This window comes from Molossus molossus, unplaced genomic scaffold, assembly GCF_014108415.1.
Source record: "Molossus molossus isolate mMolMol1 unplaced genomic scaffold, mMolMol1.p scaffold_m16_p_2, whole genome shotgun sequence".
NCBI classification, from domain to species: Eukaryota; Metazoa; Chordata; class Mammalia; order Chiroptera; family Molossidae; genus Molossus; species Molossus molossus.
In genome coordinates this window covers 3,202,405-3,222,950 of record NW_023425355.1, presented here as the reverse complement: position 1 = coordinate 3,222,950, position 20,546 = coordinate 3,202,405, and the positions used below count along the sequence as shown (strand labels likewise).

Sequence of the window (20,546 nt, the reverse complement as noted above, 5' to 3'; positions counted from 1 at the left end):
TATACTCTCTCATGAGGAAAGATAGGGGTGGAGGAGACTAAAGGGCAGTTAAGGCAGAGGGAACAGCATGTGCAACCACCCTGAAGCAAGAGAGAAGTTGTATGGTGGTAGGGCAGAGGGGGCACAGAAAAAAGACAGTTGAACCAAGCAGAGGAGATGAGCTCAGAGATGCAGCTAAGGTCAAGATTACATAGTTCCCTGTAGACAACAATAAGGACTTTGGATTTTATTCTGATTTAAATGGAAATTATTAGATTTTTTTTTAGGAGAGGGTAACATAATCTGATATATATATATATATATATATATATATATATATATATATTATCCTAAAATATATATTTTTATCCTAAAATATATATATTTTTATCCTAAAATATATATTTTTTATCCTAAAATATATATTTTTTATCCTAAAATATATATTTTTTTATCCTAACCCGAGGACATTTTTCAATTTTTTGTGCAGATAGGGTGGGAGGGAGAGAGAGAGAAACATCAATGTGAAAGGGACACATCGAGTGGCTGCCACCTGCACAACCAACCAGGGCCGGGGACAAACTGCAACCAAGGTACATGCCCTTAGGGGGAACTGAGCCCTGGTCTATCTGGACCGCAGGCCGATGCTCTAACCACTGAGCCAAACCGGCCAGGGCTTGATCTGCTTTATATTTTAAGCAGATTATATACAATGATATATGAGCAGAATAAAGAAGAAAGTGAAAAGGCCAATTAAAAAGTTGTTGCAGTTCTCCAGTTAAGGGATGGGGGTTTAGCCTAGGGTGAAAAGGACTTACCTGTTAACATTGGAGAGTAAAGAAATGACTAATATTATGGATATGTTAAGGTTTTTTTTACTAATGTCTCAGATACAAGAGATCATGTTGAATGTAAAATAGTAGCAAGTACTTCTAGATGCTACTTTCCAGCACGGAGCTAGAAAGCCAAGAGATCAGCAGGGACTAAAGATTTAGATATGGAAGTCATTATCATTGAGGGTATGATTGAGTGCCTGGGAATAGGTGATATCACCAAGCAAGAAAGAGAGGCAATAAGAAACAGAGAGGACCAAGGGTAGAATTGAATATAGCATCCATATTAATTTTATTTCTCTGTTAAAAACTATTTTAATTACAGATGTAATATTACAGGAAATTCAGAAGGTAGGAAAATAAATCTCTAAAAATCTAATCATCTAGCATAGACAATAGTATGGCAATTGCCAGAGAAAAGTGGGAGTGGAGGGAAGTAGAAGAAGGTAAAGAGGAAATAAATGGTGATAGAAGGAGACTTGAGTTGGAGTGGTGAACACACACTACAATATACAGATGGTGTATTGTAGACTTGTACACCTGAAACCTATATAATTTTATTATCCAATGTCACCCCAATAAATTCAATGAAAGGGAACCTCATTTATTGCAATGCTCAACCTCTTTAGCATAGTAAGCAGAGGCATTCAGCCATAATACGTCTTCTGGTTCTCATAGGCACGTTTTCTTCTGCAATACCTCTTTTTTTCTGTTTTTCCCTCCTTCATCACTAGAAGCAGATGGCAGGAGCTGGTAAATTTAGAAGGGCAGCCCAGGGAGAGAAGATACTCTGATATTAGGCTCCTTGGTGTTATTAGGCCAACACTTGTTTCATTTATTTATTACTTTAAATTTATTTTTAACTTATTTTAGAAAGTGTACTCCACAAAAGGAAAAAAAAAAAGAAATCATTTTTATCTGTAATCCTATCACCCAATACAATTGTTTCTGGAGATATATTTTTATAGAGTTACAATGAAAATGTCTATACCATTGTGTGTTCTGTTTTTGCCCCTTAACCTCTTAATTTTATTGTGTTTAGGCTTTTCTAAGTTTATTGCAGTCCTCAGAATTATGATTTTTATTGTTTACACAATAGTCCATTCAATCTATGTGTCTTAATTCACTTAGCCAGTCTGGCTACATTTGGCTAATAACAGTTTTGTGAGATTATGCATAATGGCATGGAGAATGTGTTTGTATATATAGTTTTTTCCTTCTGTTGCATTATTACATTAATGACAGATGATTACATTAATGACAAATTTCCAGGAGTGGAATTACTACATGAAAGGGCGTGAATATGTTTTATGACTTCTGATATATATTGCCAAATTGCCCTTCAAAAGAATTGTCCTAATTTCTCCTGCTGCAGGAACAGTGTGAGGATAGTTTTCTATCATTTCCCACCAAGCCAAACAAACATTGTGTTTGATAACATTTGCTACTTTAATAAGTATAAAATGAATATTGGTCTTTGGGACCAGTGTGATTGAATGTGTTAAAGTATATCATTTAAGAATGTATAAATCGTCTGTTTCATACCTTTTCCAGCTGCTTAACAGCGTGAGTTGTTGCTGGAGCATGGGGAGGGGAAGATGCGCAATACAAAAACGTTCAGGTTATTCCATGCTGCATGTTGCTCTTTTGCACTACATAAGTGATGCCAGGATACTGGGTATCTCCAAGCTGATCATGAAGGGACGAGATAAAAGGCAAGCTGATGAGTACTGCCTAAGAATGGAGAAAACCACCAATGGAAAGACACCTGTGGGAGGTCTAGCCAGTGTAGTTGAGACCTGCTGTTTTCATGGAGGCTGCCACCCTCTCTGCAGCTCTGCTGGCCAAGGGGCTGATGGAGCTGTATGAGGAAATGTTCTGCATGGCCTACTTTTATGGAGTGTTGGGCTTGTGGCACAAGGCCTCAGATAGCAACGTCCAACGTGGCTCCCAAAAGGTGTCCTGCAAGGCCACCGGGACCTGATATGTAAGGGGCACAGGGAGAATGCCACCTGCCACTTCCAGATCCTTGGGAAACTCTATTGCATTCTGACTGACAAAGAGTAGAGAGCAAGGTATGATGAGCAGTGAACAATGGACCAGGATTCTGATGTTCTCAACCAGGATTGGGACTGGGAAACGTATTGGCAGTTACTCTTTAAAGATATCTCTAGAAAACATGCAAGCTTTTAAAACACATACAAAGGTTCTGAGGAAGAGCTGGCTGATATTAAATAGGCCTATCTGGACTTCACGGGGACATGGATGTGATCCTGGAGTGTGTGCTGTGCGTGATACTTACACAGAGGAACCCAGGATAAGGAACATTATTCAGGAAGCCATTGATGTTGGAGAGGTCCCATCCTATAATTTCTTTGTCAAAGAATCAAAGCAAAAGATGAATGCAAGGACAAGGAGGGCTCAGGAAGAGACTAAAGAAACAGGAATGAGCAGGAAGGAGTTGGGACTTGATGAAGGAGCAGATAACTTGAAGGCAGTCATTTGGAGCAAACAAAAGAATCAGCGGTTCCTGGCTGGTGTGGCTCAGTTGGTTGAGCATGGTGCTCAGGTTTGAGTCCAGTCAGAGCACATGCCCAGGTTGCAGTTGGGTCCTTGGTTAGGTTCCTATGAGAGAAAACTGATCCATGACATCAATGTTTTCTCTCTCTCCCTCTCCCTTCTTCTCTCTCTAAAATCAATAAAAACATATGTTTTTAAAAAAGGATCGGCAAAAGGAAATGGATACTTTTCTGGCTCAGATGGAAGCAAAGTACTGAAAACCTTCCAAATGAGGAGGGGGAAAAACAGCTCTCAAGAAAAATAAGAATAATGGAATTTTCTCTTCAAAAGTCCTTAGGTGTTAATTGGTGCCATCGTAGGCAAAGTATAGTCAAAATTTGAAGACATAAGTAAATACTACCCTTGAGAACAGTTGTCTTTCCCACCTAAATTATTTAGATTGACTATTAAACCAGAATCTCTCAACCTGATCCTAGTACATTCCAGAAATCCCCTGACATTCTGTGAAGTCCTCCGATGGAGGAATTTGGTAATGATTCTTGAGGGAAGAGGGGGAGGTTGGTATACTTCTGACAGCATTCATTATGTGGATCTTCTATACAAGGAACTCTATCTACAGTGCTGGTCTGTTTATACTTCCTTTACCATTTGTCATTTTGCCACAAAAAAGTGAACTGTAGAGTATTCAGAGTGATGTTTGTGGTTATTAAAACAGGTACTCTACCTAGCTAGAATGCCTTCAGAACACTTGCTGGACATCTGTCTTCCAAGTACTTGAGAATTTGCTTTCAGTCTTAATATTCTCGAATAGACCCTTTTTCCTTTTTGTTTTACTCAGCCAGGTTTTGAACTCTTTGCTTGCAATATAAGAGAAACAGGTATTCACATTACTTCAAGCATTTTTTATAAGACTTAGACATCATTTTAAAAATAAGTAAAAATGACTGTTGTTAAATTTTAAATGATCACTGGGATGTTTTTATTAGTAAAATGTGATAAAAATATCTCAGTGATTATTTAAAATATGATCTAGAAAAAAATATGCATGGTGTTTAGGATAGAGAGGAGAGTAGTCATAGTCAGCATTATAGTAGATAGCCCAGATTAAGTAGCATAAACAGGTGTTGTAGTCCTGCCTGTAACTGCTGAATGTCCTTAGGCTGGTCACAGAGCTTGTCTGAACTTATTTTCTTGTCTATGAAAAGGAGGGAGTTTGGGTAAACGACTTTTTAGAGGCCCCTCCTACCTCTTAACTCTAACTTTGAAAGGCAAACTATCTTGATCCAGTGGTTTGTTATCATGTACTCATGGTATAGATTTGTGAGAACAGTACAGAGATTTTCACTTATATTTAGTTGACTTGGTAAGTATTCATTAGAATATATAGAAGTTTAGGGATTGTTCAACTTAAAAATCTTTAATTTGTAGACTAATATATTCAATACCATATGCATAAAACAAGCTGGTTACTGAGCTTATATAGCAATTTACCTGAGGTAAACACAGGACATGTTTTTAGTTTGTGTTATAAACAGGTTAAAACACACTCTAAGTTCTCTACTGGCTTTCACGCACACATAAAAACCAAAGGTATACAGGGAGTGGGTCAATAGAGGAAAAAAGGGGGGACATCTGTGATACTTACAACAATAAAGATAAATTTTGAAAAAGGAACGCAGTCACCCAATATGTTAAGTGCTAGAAAAATTGGCAGAATTCTTCACAATTCTCCCTATGTTCCTGAAGTTTCCCAGTGGACCTGCTTGTGGTATTGTATTTACTTGTACTTTGTACCCAGGCAAGAATCAAGGTGTTGTATTTCAAACAGATGTCCTAAGTTGGACTTTGCAAGATAGAGTAGCAAAGGGAGACCTGTGTTTTTCCTTACACAGACCCTCTCAGGCCATCACCAGCTACTTTCAGTCTCATGGAGAGAGCTTTCCACTTACTAGATTTTCTCGTTCCTAAGACTTTAGAAAAGCTCCCTCCCTCCCTCTCTTCTTTCCTTCCTTCCTCCCTCCCTTCCTCCCTCTCTCCCTCCCTCCCTCCCTCTCTTCTTTCCTCCCTTCCTTCCTTCCTTCCTTCCTTCCTTCCTTCCTTCCTTCCTTCCTTCCTTCCTTCCTTCCTTCCTTCTGCCATCCCTCATTCTCTTTTTCTTTTTCTTTTTCTTTGTGGATATTGAGCACTTTAATTTTTTAAGTTTTATTACAGTATATTTGGCACACAAGCCTTCTTGGTTTCTTTAATCCATTGTAAGCATTGCAAATTCTTTTTAAGCACCAAGTTATACTTTCAGCACTTTCTTTAGACCATCTCCCTGGCTACCTCATGACCAGGGCCCCAAGGATTATGGAGCCTGCTGACCTTAAAGCAATCTGACTGCAACAGTTCTTTCTAGTGTCAAGGAAATTTGTGAAAGAGTTTGAATGGACAAAAGAGATCATTGGACATCCTGACTTACATACTCTACTGTGTTATGTACCTTTCATTGGCTGAGCTATTTAACAATTCTACAAATTGCAAAAAACCAAGACTAATGCAAAATATTCTTTTTCTTTTTTTATCCTCACCCAAAGACATTTTTGCATTTATCTTCAGATAGAGTGGGAGGGAGAGGGCAGGAAGAGAGAGAGAGAAACATCAATGTGAGAGAGACACATTGAGTGGTCGCCACCCACATGACCCCAACCAGGGCGGGGACCAACTGCAACCAGGTACGTGCGAGAACGGAACCCTGGACTTTCTGGTCCGCAGGCCGACGCTCTAACCACTTAGCAAAACGGCCAGGGCACAAAATATTCTTATCCATAGAAATGCAAATGAATTTTGTGTGATGTAATGCAATTGGTTATTATCCCGTGGATGTTGACCAGTTTTGCATCCATTTGAAAATTCATTCCAGCATTCCTAATTGCCTATGGGAATCTGTGTCCTTTGAATTCTCTTTTAAATTGGTTGTAACATCTTACTGTTTCCCTCATTAATTAATGAGTTAAATTTTTTGACATGTATCTCTTTTATATTTGCATACGAGTCATGATTTTACCTTTAAAAAGTATTCACAAACACTAGCTTGCCTTTTCACAGAGGCTTAGGGACCCAAATAGGCCTCTCTTTTTGCCTTTTTCTCTGAACTGGAAGCACTCAGCTCTGTTTACCATGATTTTTTTTTTAAGAGAATAATTCAAAACAACTATATTAGCTACAACTTCAATTATTCTTCCAGCCAGCTCTTCTCAGAATTCTGTTCTCCAGCTACCCCAAAAGACATTTTTGGAAAAAGCAATTTACTTTAACAGCAAGTTTTTGGCCCCACCAGAACCTGCAGAAAGAAAGCCCTGACTTGTCCAGAATAGGTCTGATCACCCGCTCCGAGGTTGGGAGGGTCCTTATAAGTCAAGTGGCAGTTTTGGCTGTGGGTTTCAACCTTTGCAAAAGGTCAGCTTTATGTGGAAACCATTTGTACTAGAAACTTTTTATTTCTCCCTCAAATTTCAAAACTATAAAGTGCATTTAAGGGACAGCTTGGCAACTGCTTCTTCAGAAATAAATGTTACTAATTGAAGAATTAAGATCAGTTATGCAGAGCATTTTGGTGGTGGGATTCTGAAAAAGTCAAGGTAAGGTGAGGATTTGTAAGAAGCTGGTTGAATACAGGAATGAAACTGGGTAAAATGGAGGACTACCTCAAGGCAGAGCACAAACTAGGATAATTATTGGGAGTTGGTTTAAAATTGAGCTAGATGTCAGATGCAAGGCCAGCGATTTCTAGTCAATTTTTTTGTTTCATGTTTTTGGCTCAGCAGAAGTAAAAGAAAAGTAATCCATATGTTTTGAAAATGCTTAGATATATAAGCTAGTGGCGTGGGGGGAAAGGAGGGAAGAGGAATTGGTTCTAGTCTAGTTAATTCACTAACTTAATGGGCATGATAGTTAGCCTTTCTGGGCTTCAGTATTTTCTTTTGAAAAATGAACAAATTGAACTACGTGGTCTCAAAGAGCCTTCTAGTTCTAATCTCTTGAGTCAGCTGTAGAACCTGAGAAACGATAATGGCCATGACTTTTGGAATACTAGAGGCTAAACAAAGTGGAACTCTGCTAAACTAGGAGTGTCACATCTGGTGTTGCAGGTCTAAGCTAAGGCCTTTGGGCCCAAGGGCTCAAGTTCTGGTGGATAGTAATGACACTTCGGTCGTGTAGCTTCTCTGGACTACCAGTTTCTTCCCTCTCAGTAGCCAGTCTTCTTTTCCAAGTAATTTGGCACATTGCTAAGGGCAGCTTATTTCACTCAGAAATGGACTTGGTGTCTCAACTCTCCTTTTTATAAATTCTATAATTTTTTTTTTTTTTATGTTGCTAGGTAAGGCTTAGCTTCCAGACTACTCGCAAAGGAGTCCGTTTGTGGAAGCCTATTCTTCAGTGGCATTGCAATTAAGAGCATTTAAGTCTAGTCAAGCCTGTATTCCTAGAGTTAATTTGAGATAGGTTCACATAGGAAAAACAAAATTCCTAAACTGAGTCGAACTGTATGGAAAGGAAGGTTAAGATGTCTGTCAGGGCTGCCGCAGTTCTCTCGCCTGCTGGATTTGGACTCCTAAATATTCATTCATTAGTTCAAAGTTCATGAAAGTTCTGTGACCTGTGAGTGCCTAGGGCCAGTGCTCAATAACTTTTTGAAAGGTGGAAGGATAGATGAGTAAAGTTATAGATCAGCAACTGAAAGAAGCAATATAAGACATTTTGGGAAGTTTTCACTAAGACTATTCCTTTGCAATAACACATTGCAGACTCCATCTGCCACTGGATATGTCACCATTTCTTTTTGGTGCTGTCACATGTACAGTCATACCTTGGAGATACTGTGAGTTGGATTCCAGACCACCACAATGAAGCAAATATTGCAATAAAGTAAGTCACATGGAATTTTTGGTTTCCCAGCACATATAAACTTATGTGTACACTATATTGTAGTCTATTAAATGTACAATGGCATTATGTCTAAAAATGTACATACCTTAATTTTAAAATATTTATTACTAAAAATGCTAACGAGAGATCCAAGATGGTGGGGGAGTAGGAGAAAGGTACACTCACCTCCTCCCGGTAGCAAACTGGAATTATAACTAAGCAACTGAAGACTAGCTGAACAGAAGTCTTATAACCAAGGATTTACAGAAGAAGCCACATCAAGACTGGTATGAAGGGCAGAGACGTGAAAAGGGCTGGCTCTGCTCCCATGGGTAGCTGAGATTTCAGAGGGATATCTTAGCTGTAAAGATTCCCTCAGCGGAGTATGGAAGTCTCAATCCCATGCAGGGCTCCCCAATCCAGAGCACCAGAGCCAGAAAGAGGTGCCCACATAACATCTGGCTATGAAAATCAGTGGAAATTCAGTTGGCCAGAGAGAGACAGTAGTTTCCTAGAGAAACAGGCACCCTCTTAAAGGGCTAATGCACAAAATCTAGTTCACAGCCACTTACCCTGAGCTCCAATGAAGGGAGGGCAGAGCAGACCAGAGTTGTGTGAGGAGACACTAGCTTTTATGGCTTTGGGGAGAGAGCTGAAGGGAAAGCCACCAGAACCCCTGTGCTGAGTGCCTCTCACACACCACAGTCAGCATGTTTCTTGGTTAGAGCACTCTCCCCCTTATGGCATCAGCCTGGAGAAATTGAATAGCCCCACCTTCTACACTTCCTGTTGCCCAACTCTGCAGAGCTCCTGACCACGGAGGAGTCAGCTGCCTAGGCCAAGTTGTAGACGGCAAAGCAAACTCAGGGAGTATCAGTGACTGAGTTGTATGGCTTTGGGGTGGAGTCCATTCCCCCTACTTTCCAATGAACCCCAAATAACTACAATAGCAACATGAAAGATCTCTTATCACAGTTCACCATAACAAATATAATAATAATGATAATTTGAAATATTGCAAGAATTACTAAAATGTGACACAGAGACATGAAGATAGCAAATACTGTTGGAAACATAGCACTGATAGACTTGTTCTATAGCAGGGTTGCCATAAATCTTCAATTAAAAAAAAATGCAATACCTGCAAAGTGCAATAAAATGAGGTATGCCTATAATCTCCGAGGACTCTACTGTCTGCTGCTAGAATTTTCCTATTTAGTTTTGTTATTTTCAAGATCTAGTTTGGCTTGGTTACATACAGTATCATACCTTCCCATTAGATTGCAAGATCATATTGGGATGAAAGAAGGGTACCAACCATTTAATATCTAATTGATTCCAGCTTCAAAATTATAGAAAATTCATTATTTGGCGGCTTCTGAGTGTACAAAATAAGTCATTCATTGTAGCCTAATGGAAATAATATGGATTTTTTCTTCAATCCCTGCACCCCCACATACACCCGTTATCACCCCCCCAACAGCTGTTAGCCTGCTCTCTATCTATGATTATGTCACAATTTTTCCTATTAGTTCATTTTGTCCATTAGATTCCAAGAATGTGGGTCTTTCAATAAGGATACACCTAGACTTGAATCTTAGCATTACTATTTACTAGCTAGGGATGAGGGCATGTTGCTTCACTTTTTGGGGGGCTGTTTTTTGTTTATGTTTAGCATGTAAGAAAATGAGCAATTTACCTTTAAAAATTGTGAAGATTAAATGATATAAACATATGTAACTTTGCCTAGCATAGAGCCCAGCACATAGTAGGTACTCAGTGCAGAGTAACTATTATCTTAATATCTTACATTTGTGTAATACTTTTCATTTTTAAAATCCTCCTCCCACTCTCTCTCTCTCCCCCACTTTCTCCCCATACATATGTATATACATACATACATACGCACATCTATATTACACATTGATGCCCTAAGACTCAAGTCCAAATGTTCAACTTGGCACTTATATTTAGGCACTGACCATTCACCTTGAAACTAGCCTTGCTTCCACATTTCCTATCTTTCTAGGAGCCAGACTGTTACCCCGTAGATTGCTTACTTGGATTTTTACTTAGCAAGTGCTAAGCAGGTAAGAGAGGTGCTTAAATTCAAACAATAGGTTGTTTACTTTTTATTCTTAGCCCAGTTATTCAGAGGAAAGCCTCTGAAATGGGGTAATTTGTATTTTTTACTCAATATTTGGAGACCCTGAAACTGTTTGGACATTGCACTACCCAACACCTAGGAGTGTATCTGTGAATCTGGCCTAGCTCAGAGGAGGAGGGATAAAGGCCATTTAAAGGCACTTTGCCCTGGCCAGTTTGGCACAGCGGTTAGTGTCAGACTGCAATCCAGAGAGACCTTCGGTTCCCGCTAAGGGCATGTACTTCAGTTGCAGTTTGTCCCCGGCCCTGGTTGGGTTGTGCGGGTGGCAGCCACTCGATGTGTCCCTTTCATGTCGATGTTTCTCTCTCTTCCTCTCTCCCCCTCCCACTCTGTCTGAATAAAAAAATGGAAAAATGTCCTCGAGTGAGGATAAAAATAAATAAATAAAGGCACTTTGCTGTTATAAAAAACAGTTCTACATGGCCAGTTTGGCTCAGTGGATTGGGCATCATCCCATGGACTGAAAGATCCCAGTTCGATTCCCGGTCAGGGCACATGCCCGGGTTGTGAGCTCGATCCCAGTGGAGGGCATGCAGGAAGCAGCCAATCGAGGTGTTTCTGTCTCATATCGATACTTCTAGCTCTCCCTTCTTCTCTCTCTAAAAATTCAATAAAAAAACAAAACAGGTTTCTTAGTTTTCAAAAATGGTGTTCTAATTATAAATTGTATTAATTCTTGTTTTTGTCAACTGTTATATCCCCAGCACTTAGACCTGTGTCTGGCACATATCAGGAACATATCTATGAATATTTGTTGAATGAATGTGATACTTAAATCACCCAAACTCAATAGTATTCCCTCAGTATAATCTATTGGGGAGCAGTGTGGGGGTAGCTGGAGCTAGTTTTCGAAAGTTATTATAATTCTAGAGTCTTCCAAGTCCTGTCTCAAGTTGCTTTTCCAAGAGCCAAGATTAAATCCCAAAAGTACCTGACTCTCCCAGGCTCAGATCCTTAAATTTGTTCTCTAATTCTGACCAGGAAATGCCTATACGGGCACAGTCAGTAAACTGTTTGGCTAGATCAAATGGAAAACATAACTGTGATGGAAAAATATGACAGTTTAATAAGAAAAAAGAACCCTAGGCTAAGAGTCACACACCCTGACTGTGTGACCTTGGATAAGTCATTCTGTCACTCTGGGCTTCAGTTTTCTTCTCTGTTTAATAAAGACAAATGGCCACTCTATCTACTACACATAGTTGTTTGGAGGATATGGGAACCTGTAAAGACACTCACTGCCAAAGATTCTCTTATTTATTTATTTATTTATTTATTTATTCATTTATATTTTTAAATTGGATTTATTGGAGTGACCTTGCTTCATAAAACCATTTAGGTTTCAACTGGACAACTCAAAAAAACATCATCTGCACACTGCATCATGTGCCCATTGCCCTAGGCAAAGTCTTTTTCCATCCCCATTACCCTCCCTTTACACACTACTCTGCCCCAAACTGTATCTGTGATCTCACTGTGCTCCTGATGTGATGGGTAGCAATGATTCTGTGGAATATGCAGTCTGTTTCTAGGCTCCTTGGTGGCCTGAGTTGTGGGACTGATCATTGCAGGGGATAAATGCAAATGACATTCTGAAAGCAACAAGGTTTTCTATTTTTGAATGAAAAATTCCTCTCATGAAGTGAGAGCCTCCCCATATGCTCAGCTACCCATGAGTAGCCAAAGACTTTATTGCAAAAACGAATATTCCATGTTAATGTTGTGCCATCTTGCTCCCTTACAGCAAGAAGAATTTTTATCTCTTTATTACCGCTTCATAGATTCCTACAAATATTTCTATCCTTGCCATCAAATGCAGACACCTTCTGCCTTGAAAACCCTGCTTAAAATTCACCTCTGCAGTGTCTTTAATCCACTAACAAAGATTTGCTAATCACCTACTCAAGGTAGGCCCTGTGGGAGCTAAAATGGGTCTCCCCCTCCTTTGAAGAACATTGGCTATAATCTGGGGAAAATGAGACCCTCACATAGAATAGGGGAATAATTAGCAATTGCGACTTTCATATATTGATTCCCAGAGGACTTGTATAGACAGAATGTCCTGCTGCAGAACATTGTGGGCAGGCAGGATCAGGAGAAGAAACTTGATCTGGGCCTTGAAGAATGTGCTGATTTTAAATAGGCAAAGGGGAAGGGAAAGGATATGGGAAAGAGGAAGGGGAGTAATGTCAACAAAAGGCAATGAGGCAAGAGTGTAGACATTTGTTCTGGACAATGAGAGCTGCAGTTATGCAGAAGTAGAATGTTGTTGAGGCCTAGCAACAGCACTGCTGAAATGGTAGTTTAGGGTCAAATCAGAGGGCCTTGGATGGCAAGCTAAGGAGTTAGGTTACCATTCTGTATTCAGTGGGAAGTTATTACGGGTCACTGTACAGAAGAATGACCTAATGAGACCTAGATTTAAGCATATTCATATAATCACAGTAAGCCCAGTGGCCTTGGTTTTGGAGCAGAAAGGTGGTAGCAACAGTAACCAGGCTGGTGAGAGAAGAAAATACTTTCAGCTTGTTTATTACTCTGCCACTCCAGAAATCTTAGTCTCTGTGTGTCTAGTTCTATAAAGCTGTTTTTTTAACTTATCTGTCAGTAGCTAGCTGGTAATATTGAGGAGAGAGTATGGAATTTTTGAACCAGTCAAACTTGGATTCAAATTTCGACTCTACCACTTAGTTATAATGTGAATTTGAGCCAGTCATTCAACCTCCCTGTTAAATGCCTTTATTTTTTTTTCATCTGTGAAATGTTCATAACACTAACCTCACACAGAAGTTAATGAGAAAGTGTAGCACATAGAAGATAAATGTTCAACTGATGCTCCTTTCTTTTCTTGCCCCCTCTTCTAGTTAGATGTGTGGCCCTTTTGCATATCTTTCTCTGGGGGAGTTGCCTCCTGTAAAATGAGAGAAATGTTCTTTCTGCTTTACAATGCTGGAAGAAAAATCCTTGCCTACCCAGTAACACATTTGATCAGTCCTCATTTTTCCTTCCTCTTACTCTACTAGGGGAGGAATTCCATCATTCTACCAACAAATATTTACTGAGAGTTTATTATGTGTCAGTAACTGTTCTTGGTCTGGTAGATAAAACAGTGACCAAAAACAGAAAAAAACCTCTGTCCTCATGGAACTGATATTCTAGGTGTGGCTATAAGGAGTTACACAATAAAACAAACACATATACAATATGTCAGGTGGTGATAAGTGCTAAGAAGAAAAATAGCAAAGGAAGGAGACAGGAAGTGATGGTATATTGTTCAACAAAAGGTTTTTTGATATGGTGACATCTAAGAAGAGACTTGGAAGAAGTAATAGAACCCTATATTTGGAAGAATAGCATTTCAGGCAGAACAAAATACCAGTAAAAAGACCCTTTCATCGGAGCATGTTTTGCCAAGTTCAAGAAAAGGCAAAGAGGTCAATGTGTCTGGAGCAGAGTACAATAGCAGCAGGATTGAAGCCCAGGAGGTGGCCACTGATCAGATCATGCAGAGCCTGTAGGCCAAGGTAAGGACTCAGAGGGAGATGGGGAACCATTGAGGATTTGAAGCAGAGGAGTGATAGGATCTGACAACATTTTAACAGAATACCTCTGAATACAGGGTAGGGAATAGATTGTAGAGTGGCAAGGACAAAAACAAAAAGCATGGCGATATGGAAGAGGAGTAAGTAGTCATACAGTGAAAAAGCATGGGGGCTTGGACTAGGATGGTGATAGGGAGGTGATGAGAAGTAATCAGGTATGGGGTATATTTTAGTTTATTATTATTATTTTTAAAACCTTTACCTGGGGATATTTATTCATTGATTTTTAGATAGAGAGGAAGGGAGGGAGAGAAGGAGAGAGAGAGAGAGAGAGAGAGAGAGAGAGAGAGAGAGAGAGATCAATGTGAGAGAGACACATCAATTGCTTGCCTCTTGCATGACCCCGACTGGGGCTAGGGATCGAACCTGCAACCCAGGCATGTACCCTTGACCAGGAATCAAACCCGTGACCCTTTGGTTTGCTGGCTGATACTCCAACCACTGAGCCAAACCAGCCACAATTATATATTTTAAAGGCAGAATTGACAACATTCACTGACAGATTGTATGTGGGGTGTTAAAAATAGAGGATTCAAGGATGACTTCAAAGTTTTTGTCTTGAGCAATGGGAGGATGACTTGCCATTTGGTGAGATGCAGAAGACCAAGGCATTTTAGGGGAGAAGAGCTTTGGTCATGTTGAGTTTAAGATGTCTATTAGACATCCAAGTACAAATTAAAAGGAGGAAGTTGGATATATGAGTCAAGAGTTCAAGAGAGGGTGATGGGAACACAAGGGTTTTATCTCAAACTTTAAGAATGCAACAAAAGGGGGTAGGCATTTGACAATGGCAAAAGTATGTAGATGCATTTTCTGCATCTCTGTCATGTTTTTTGAATACTGTTATAAGCTTTCTTCTCATCTTCTTTTGATGGAAGTCTCATAGATAGCAGGAACTAGCATTTACTGTGCATTTATTATGTGCCAGACATTTTGACGTATAGCATCCCATTTAAGCACGGCTATCTTACAAAGCACATATTGTCATCTCTGGTTTATAGATGAGAAAATTGAGCCTCTGCAAGACAAAAATTACTTGTCCTGAGTCACACAGCTGATAAGTGAATATGCTGGAATTCAAACCTGAATCCAAGTCCTAAGCCCATGTTCCTCCTGACTACCTATCTGCTTATCCCTAAGTGGGTCAGAGAGTTGTCTCAGTGATTTCTGTGTCAATGATTTGTTCTGTGGATTAACCAGAGCTGAGACGTTTTTAAAATCAGTTCCTGCCTAACTCCTTATCATACTCCACCAGAGGTTGTCAACTCACTTTGAATATTTATCATTCAGGTATTGTCAAGTGATATTATTTTAATTTTAGACCCAGACAAACAAAGTTAGGGAGGGAAACTTGATGCAACAGAAATCCAATGAATTACTACAAACCAAAGGTATTTGAATTTCTGGATTATTTACTTTCCAGAATTGTCCAAAACTCTAACACTAGCGCAAATAATTGCACAATTATCATGTGGCTCAATTTCCTTTATATCTTTGGATAATGTATTATACAGCTCTACACACATAAGTAGTACTGACAGGCATCCCTTGGCCCAGTTTTCCTTGTAGAATTCTAGTAGTCTAGGTTACAACAGCAGGTTTCATGCCCCATTCATTTGACAAAAATACCGGTGCCTACTATGTAGTAGGCGCTATGCTAGGTACTGGGACTGCCAAAATGGAAGGATGTGGATTTTACCACTGAGGAACTCACAGTTTGGTGGTGAGAAAGCTTGTGAAAAAATTAAAAAACACAATAATGTGGTAAGGGATATCATTTAGACATGTTCAGGATGCAAAGAAAGTATAAAGGAAAATCTGTTTGAAGTGAGTTGTGGGACCATAACAGAGGAAACATGAGATTAGATTCTTGAAGAATACATCAGGCTTTAAGGTGGGGGCATTCCTGGTCAAAAAACAAAAAACAGTTCGTGCAAAGACACAGACGTATAAGTGTCAACACATTTAGTATGTGCGTGTATAGGTTCCTTGTAGGTTCCTTGTCTCAAGGGGGCAGTTGGCTAGCTGACTGAAGCTGCATGGAAATGTGGATCTACTGTTAGCAGGTTTTCTGATTTTTTAATACGGAAGCAGGAAATCTGTTTTTTTTTTTAATGTAAAATTTTCTGATTTCTAAATGCTGGCAATTAATTTTTTTAACTCAAACACACATCTGTTTGCTGGATGTGACCTGGAGGCTGTCATTGTGAGACCTGTGCTGTAGGGGATGGGGTACTTATGGAAGTATAGAAGCTAACCGCAGCAACACTTTTATTTTATTTTTCTGTATTGATTTTTAGAGAGAAAGGGAGAGAGGAGAGAGAGACAGAAACATCGATGAAAGAGAACATCAATTGGCCGCCTCCTCCATGGTCCCCACTGGGGATTCAGCCCAAATCTGAGTATGTGTCCTGACCGGGAATTGAATCCATGACCTCTTGGTGCATGGGTCGATGCTCAACCACTGAGCCACACCAGCTGGGCTGAAGTAACACGTTAATTTATTTTTTAATATGTTTTTAATCCTCAACTGAGGATATATATTTTTTCTACTTATCTTCAGATAGAGTGGGAGGGAGGGAGGGAGAGAGAGAAAGAGAGAGGGAGAGAGAAACATCGATGTGAGAGGGACACATCAACTGGTTGCTTCCTGCAGAACCCTGACTAGGGTCAGGGTCTGCAACTGAGGTATATGCTCTTGACCGGAATCAAACCCGCGACTCTTTGGTTCGCAGACTGACGCTCTAACTGCTGAGCCAAAACAGCCAGGGTTGAAGTAACACTTTTAAAAATAACGTCATTGGCCCTGGCCGGTTTGGCTCAGCAGTTGGAGCGTCGGCCTGCGGTTCAGAGAGAGCCGGGTTCGGTTCCCGCTAAGGGCACGTACCTCGGTTGCAGTTTGTCCCCGGCCCTGGTTGGTTGTGCGGGTGGCAGCCCCTCGATGCGTCCCTTCACGTCGATGTTTCTCTCTCTCTCTCTTCCTCTCTCTCCCTCCCACTCTATCTGAACAAAAAATGGAAAAATGTCCTCGGGTGAGGATTAAAAAAATAAATAAATAAAATAAAAATAAAAATAACGTCATTGGATTGTACATTCCAACATTTCTACTGCACGTGTAGCCATGTGTTTTTCCTCTGGAGAACCAAGGTGAGGTCCCAGGTTAAATGCAACGTGTAGGACCTTCTGAGGGCAGTGGTGCAACCCAGTGTCTCATTCAAGCTGTTAAAAGCCTGGTAGAAAGGACATGGTAAGCTGAGTCCAGTAAGGCCCCTGGGCACCACTACCAGGAGATAACTCATTTATTCCCTTTCACTTTGGGGGTAGAAGGGGCAGCCTCTTTGAACTGTATTTGTGACTAAGTCAGCACAACCAGTAATGAAACAGATAAAAGACCATGTTACAGCTGTTAAGTTCAAACTACTCATTTTACAATTGGAAAAGCGAAGGTTCCCCAAAGCATAGCAACTTGCTCAGTGACCCAGCAAACCAGTGGCAGGGGCAGATCTACTGACTCCTAGTCTAACATTCTTTGTAATAGTCCTGAGCTGTGATAATTAAGGTAAACCAGCCTGGCAGTTCCCCTAGCATCTCAAATTCCTAGGCTGGACAAGCAGCATTTGAGATTAGCTGTTAAAGGCATTTTTTTACATTTTATTATCTGCACAATGATGGTATTCTTTGCAAACTTGATATTTCACGGGTAAGGGCCAATGAGGGGACACAAAGATGTTTCTAAAGCACCAAGACCATTCGAAGAGTGTCTGAAGTTGGCTGTGGCTGATGAATTTAAGGATTTTGACCTCTGAGCTCTCTAGACTGACCTCCCCACCATATGTTTTGTTTCCGTTCTGTTGTTTCTCTTCTTTTGTATTCCCCCTATGTTTCTTTTGTTCCTCCAGCCTAGGACTTAGGCCTACCCTCTTCAAGTCAATAAATGGTATTTATTCAAAGCATGAGAATGCGAGTGGCCAAGAAGCATCCATATTTTCTCTGCTATGGTCATTTAGCTGTCTATCATCTCAGACCAGTAACTCTTGTCAATGGCAACTGAACCAATACTTTCCATCCTTCATTTCGGGGTCTGCTGTTCTGACATTTGCTACTATTTTTTGGGGGGGAGGGCGTTCTGAAGCCTGTTCTGATTGGTGCAGCTGTTGAAGATGCTGCAGTCCCAGCAGTGTACATGTGGGACATTTGCCTGACTTGTTAAACCTTCCCCGGGGACTAGTCCATGGAGAGGAGGGAGGGGTGGAGAGGCCAGAACAGTTGCCTGCTAATTGAGATGCCTATATTGTCTGGCCATTCTGCAGACCACCCTTGTAAAACTTCACCTCATTCTGGCACTCAGTTTCCCCATTCGCTCATTGAAGACACATGTTCTCCATTCAAAACTCCTGCTGCAGTGGAAGAAGAGAAACTTCACTGGCTGCGGATTCTTCCTACAGCACTTTCTACCTAGTAAAGGGATCGATATATATTTGTTGAATTAATTAATATATCAAGAAAGCCTGGGGAACTGCCAGTTCCACCTGGCACAGGTGGACTTCTTCATCACTTTGATGGAGGCCCTGACTCACTCCAGGAGTGGGGTTGCCTCCATCCCACCCCATTCTCACTCCCTTTGGCTCCCTGGCTCCTGAGTCTCCTTTCCTTTTGGCGCGCTATTGGATTGCAAACACAGCAGGCATGGTTTCATTCCAAACCCAGAACTGTTTTAATTAGTTTAACGTCTGTTAAACGCTTTGAAGATTGAAAGCAACAGATAAGTACTGGATGGTGTTATTAGCAACTGCAGTTAATTGCAAACATTTCTATTAATACTAGTTTCTGCCTCCTTTTCCTTGCTCGACTTTTCCAAGGTTCCCAAATTCTTCTCAGCCTCCCCCTGCTCCCCTCCCCTTCTCCGTACTGGCGCTAAAGGGTTAAACCGGGGCGGAGTCCAGGGATGAACGACAGCAGCAATCACCAACTGGAACGGGGCAAGAGGGACTACCTGGGTGGGGCCATCAGGGAGAGGCGAACCCCCACGCCCCCAGGCTCCGCCCCGCGGCTGGGGGCCCGGGGTGGAACGCCAAGGGGCGGGGCGCTCAGGCTTGGCGAGCCCCGTGGTTGGACGCCTGGGCAGCCGCTGGAGGGATGGGGCGGGGTGGGCCCGGGCCTCCTCCCTCATTCCCTGGCGGGCCGAGCGCCCCTCTCTCCCGCCCCTCCTCCTCCTTTTCCCACCCCTCGCAGTGGAGCTGCACATGCGGCTTCTCCTTGCTCGGTCCCGCCCAGCCTCCGTCGCGGGAACGGGTCCCTGCAGCCCCCAGCCCATGGCAGGACAGTAGCCGCCTGTCAGGGGTCGTGAACGGCTGAGGCAGACGCGGCGGCTCCCGGGCCTCAGAGAGTGGGCGTCTCCAGAGGCCATGGGCTACCCCGAGGTAGAGCGCAGGGAGCCCCTGCCTGCGGCAGCGCCAAGGGAGCGGGGCAGCCAGGGCTGCGGCTGTCGCGGGGCCTCTGCCCGGGCGGGCGAAGGGAACAGCTGCCGGCTCTTCCTGGGCTTCTTTGGCCTCTCGCTGGCCCTCCACCTGCTGACATTGTGCTGCTACTTAGAGTTGCGCTCCGAGTTGCGGCGGGAACGGGGAGCGGAGTCCCGCCTTGGCGGCCCCGGCGCCCCTGGCACCTCTGGCACCCTGAGCGGCCCCGGTGGCCTCGACCCTGACGGTCCCATCACCCGCCACTTCGGGCAGCCGTCACTTCAGCAGCAGCCGCTAGAACCCGGAGAAACCACTGTCCCGCCAGACTCCCAGGACGGGCACCAGGTGAGTCACTTGGCTGGAGCGGCGGCGGCGCTCACCCACCGGGCCCGGGGGCGACTCTGCCACCTCGAGCCACGTTGGAGGGCAGGACCAGGGAGACAGCTGGCGAGTGGGAGAGAGGTGGCCCCGGGGCAGGTTGTCCCTGGTTCCCGGCCCAGCTCACCCAGACTCCCTCGGGACCCCTGGACTTGGGGGCTCCGGCCCGCGTCCGCCGCCCCCGGCTACAGGCTGTGTCAGGGAAAGTTGGCTGGGCTCCCAGCTGGGCCGCGGCGCCGAGGTGCGGGCGCTGCTCCTCTGGCGGACTAACGGCAGCAGCTTGGCCCTTCTGCTCCTGGTGAGATTCTCTGCCCGCGGTGCTTGTTTTTTCGTGTCCAGAGTTGATGCCAGCACTAGCAGGCTCTCATTTGGAGTTGGAGCTGTAAATAGCTGTAATAACTGCTTCACGGCCGTTGAAACAACTTTTAATCGGTTTTTCAGCGCGGATCCTTGTGCGCTGACCAGAACGTGGGCTTGTTTCCACTTACCTGCAATTTGAGACTGGTTGTCCTGGGTGTTGTAGTGAGGATCAGCGCCCCTGAGGAATTCTGGTAGAAATATGCCATCTTGCTAGACAACTTCTGAAGAGCAATTTTAAAAAATCTATGGAAATAAAACTCACCCTTTGCATGCCAGTTCGGACCTTTGGGGGGAGTGGGATGGAGTGGGTGGGTGTGAAGTGTCTTGCTGTTGCTAGCTGGAG

General features: G+C 42.4%; 1 protein-coding gene and 1 pseudogene across 8 annotated transcripts in view; both read left to right on the top strand.

Moving 5' to 3' along the window:
* The first annotated feature begins 2,622 nt into the window (after positions 1-2,622).
* LOC118636049 lies at positions 2,623-3,676 on the top strand (annotated as a pseudogene).
* Positions 3,677-19,177: 15,501 nt separating this feature from the next.
* The window catches only part of EDA (ectodysplasin A), a 339,263-nt gene continuing 337,894 nt past the window's right edge, over positions 19,178-20,546 (top strand). For 6 of the 8 annotated variants that reach the window (XM_036270890.1, XM_036270888.1, XM_036270892.1 and 3 more), the window contains exon 1: positions 19,184-19,810. In XM_036270890.1, coding sequence (XP_036126783.1) covers positions 19,415-19,810 — 396 coding nt within the window. In that variant the 5' untranslated portion in view covers positions 19,184-19,414. Of the gene's footprint in view, positions 19,811-20,546 lie in introns of all 8 variants that reach the window. The other 2 variants (XM_036270887.1, XM_036270895.1) reach the window with 1 other exon arrangement.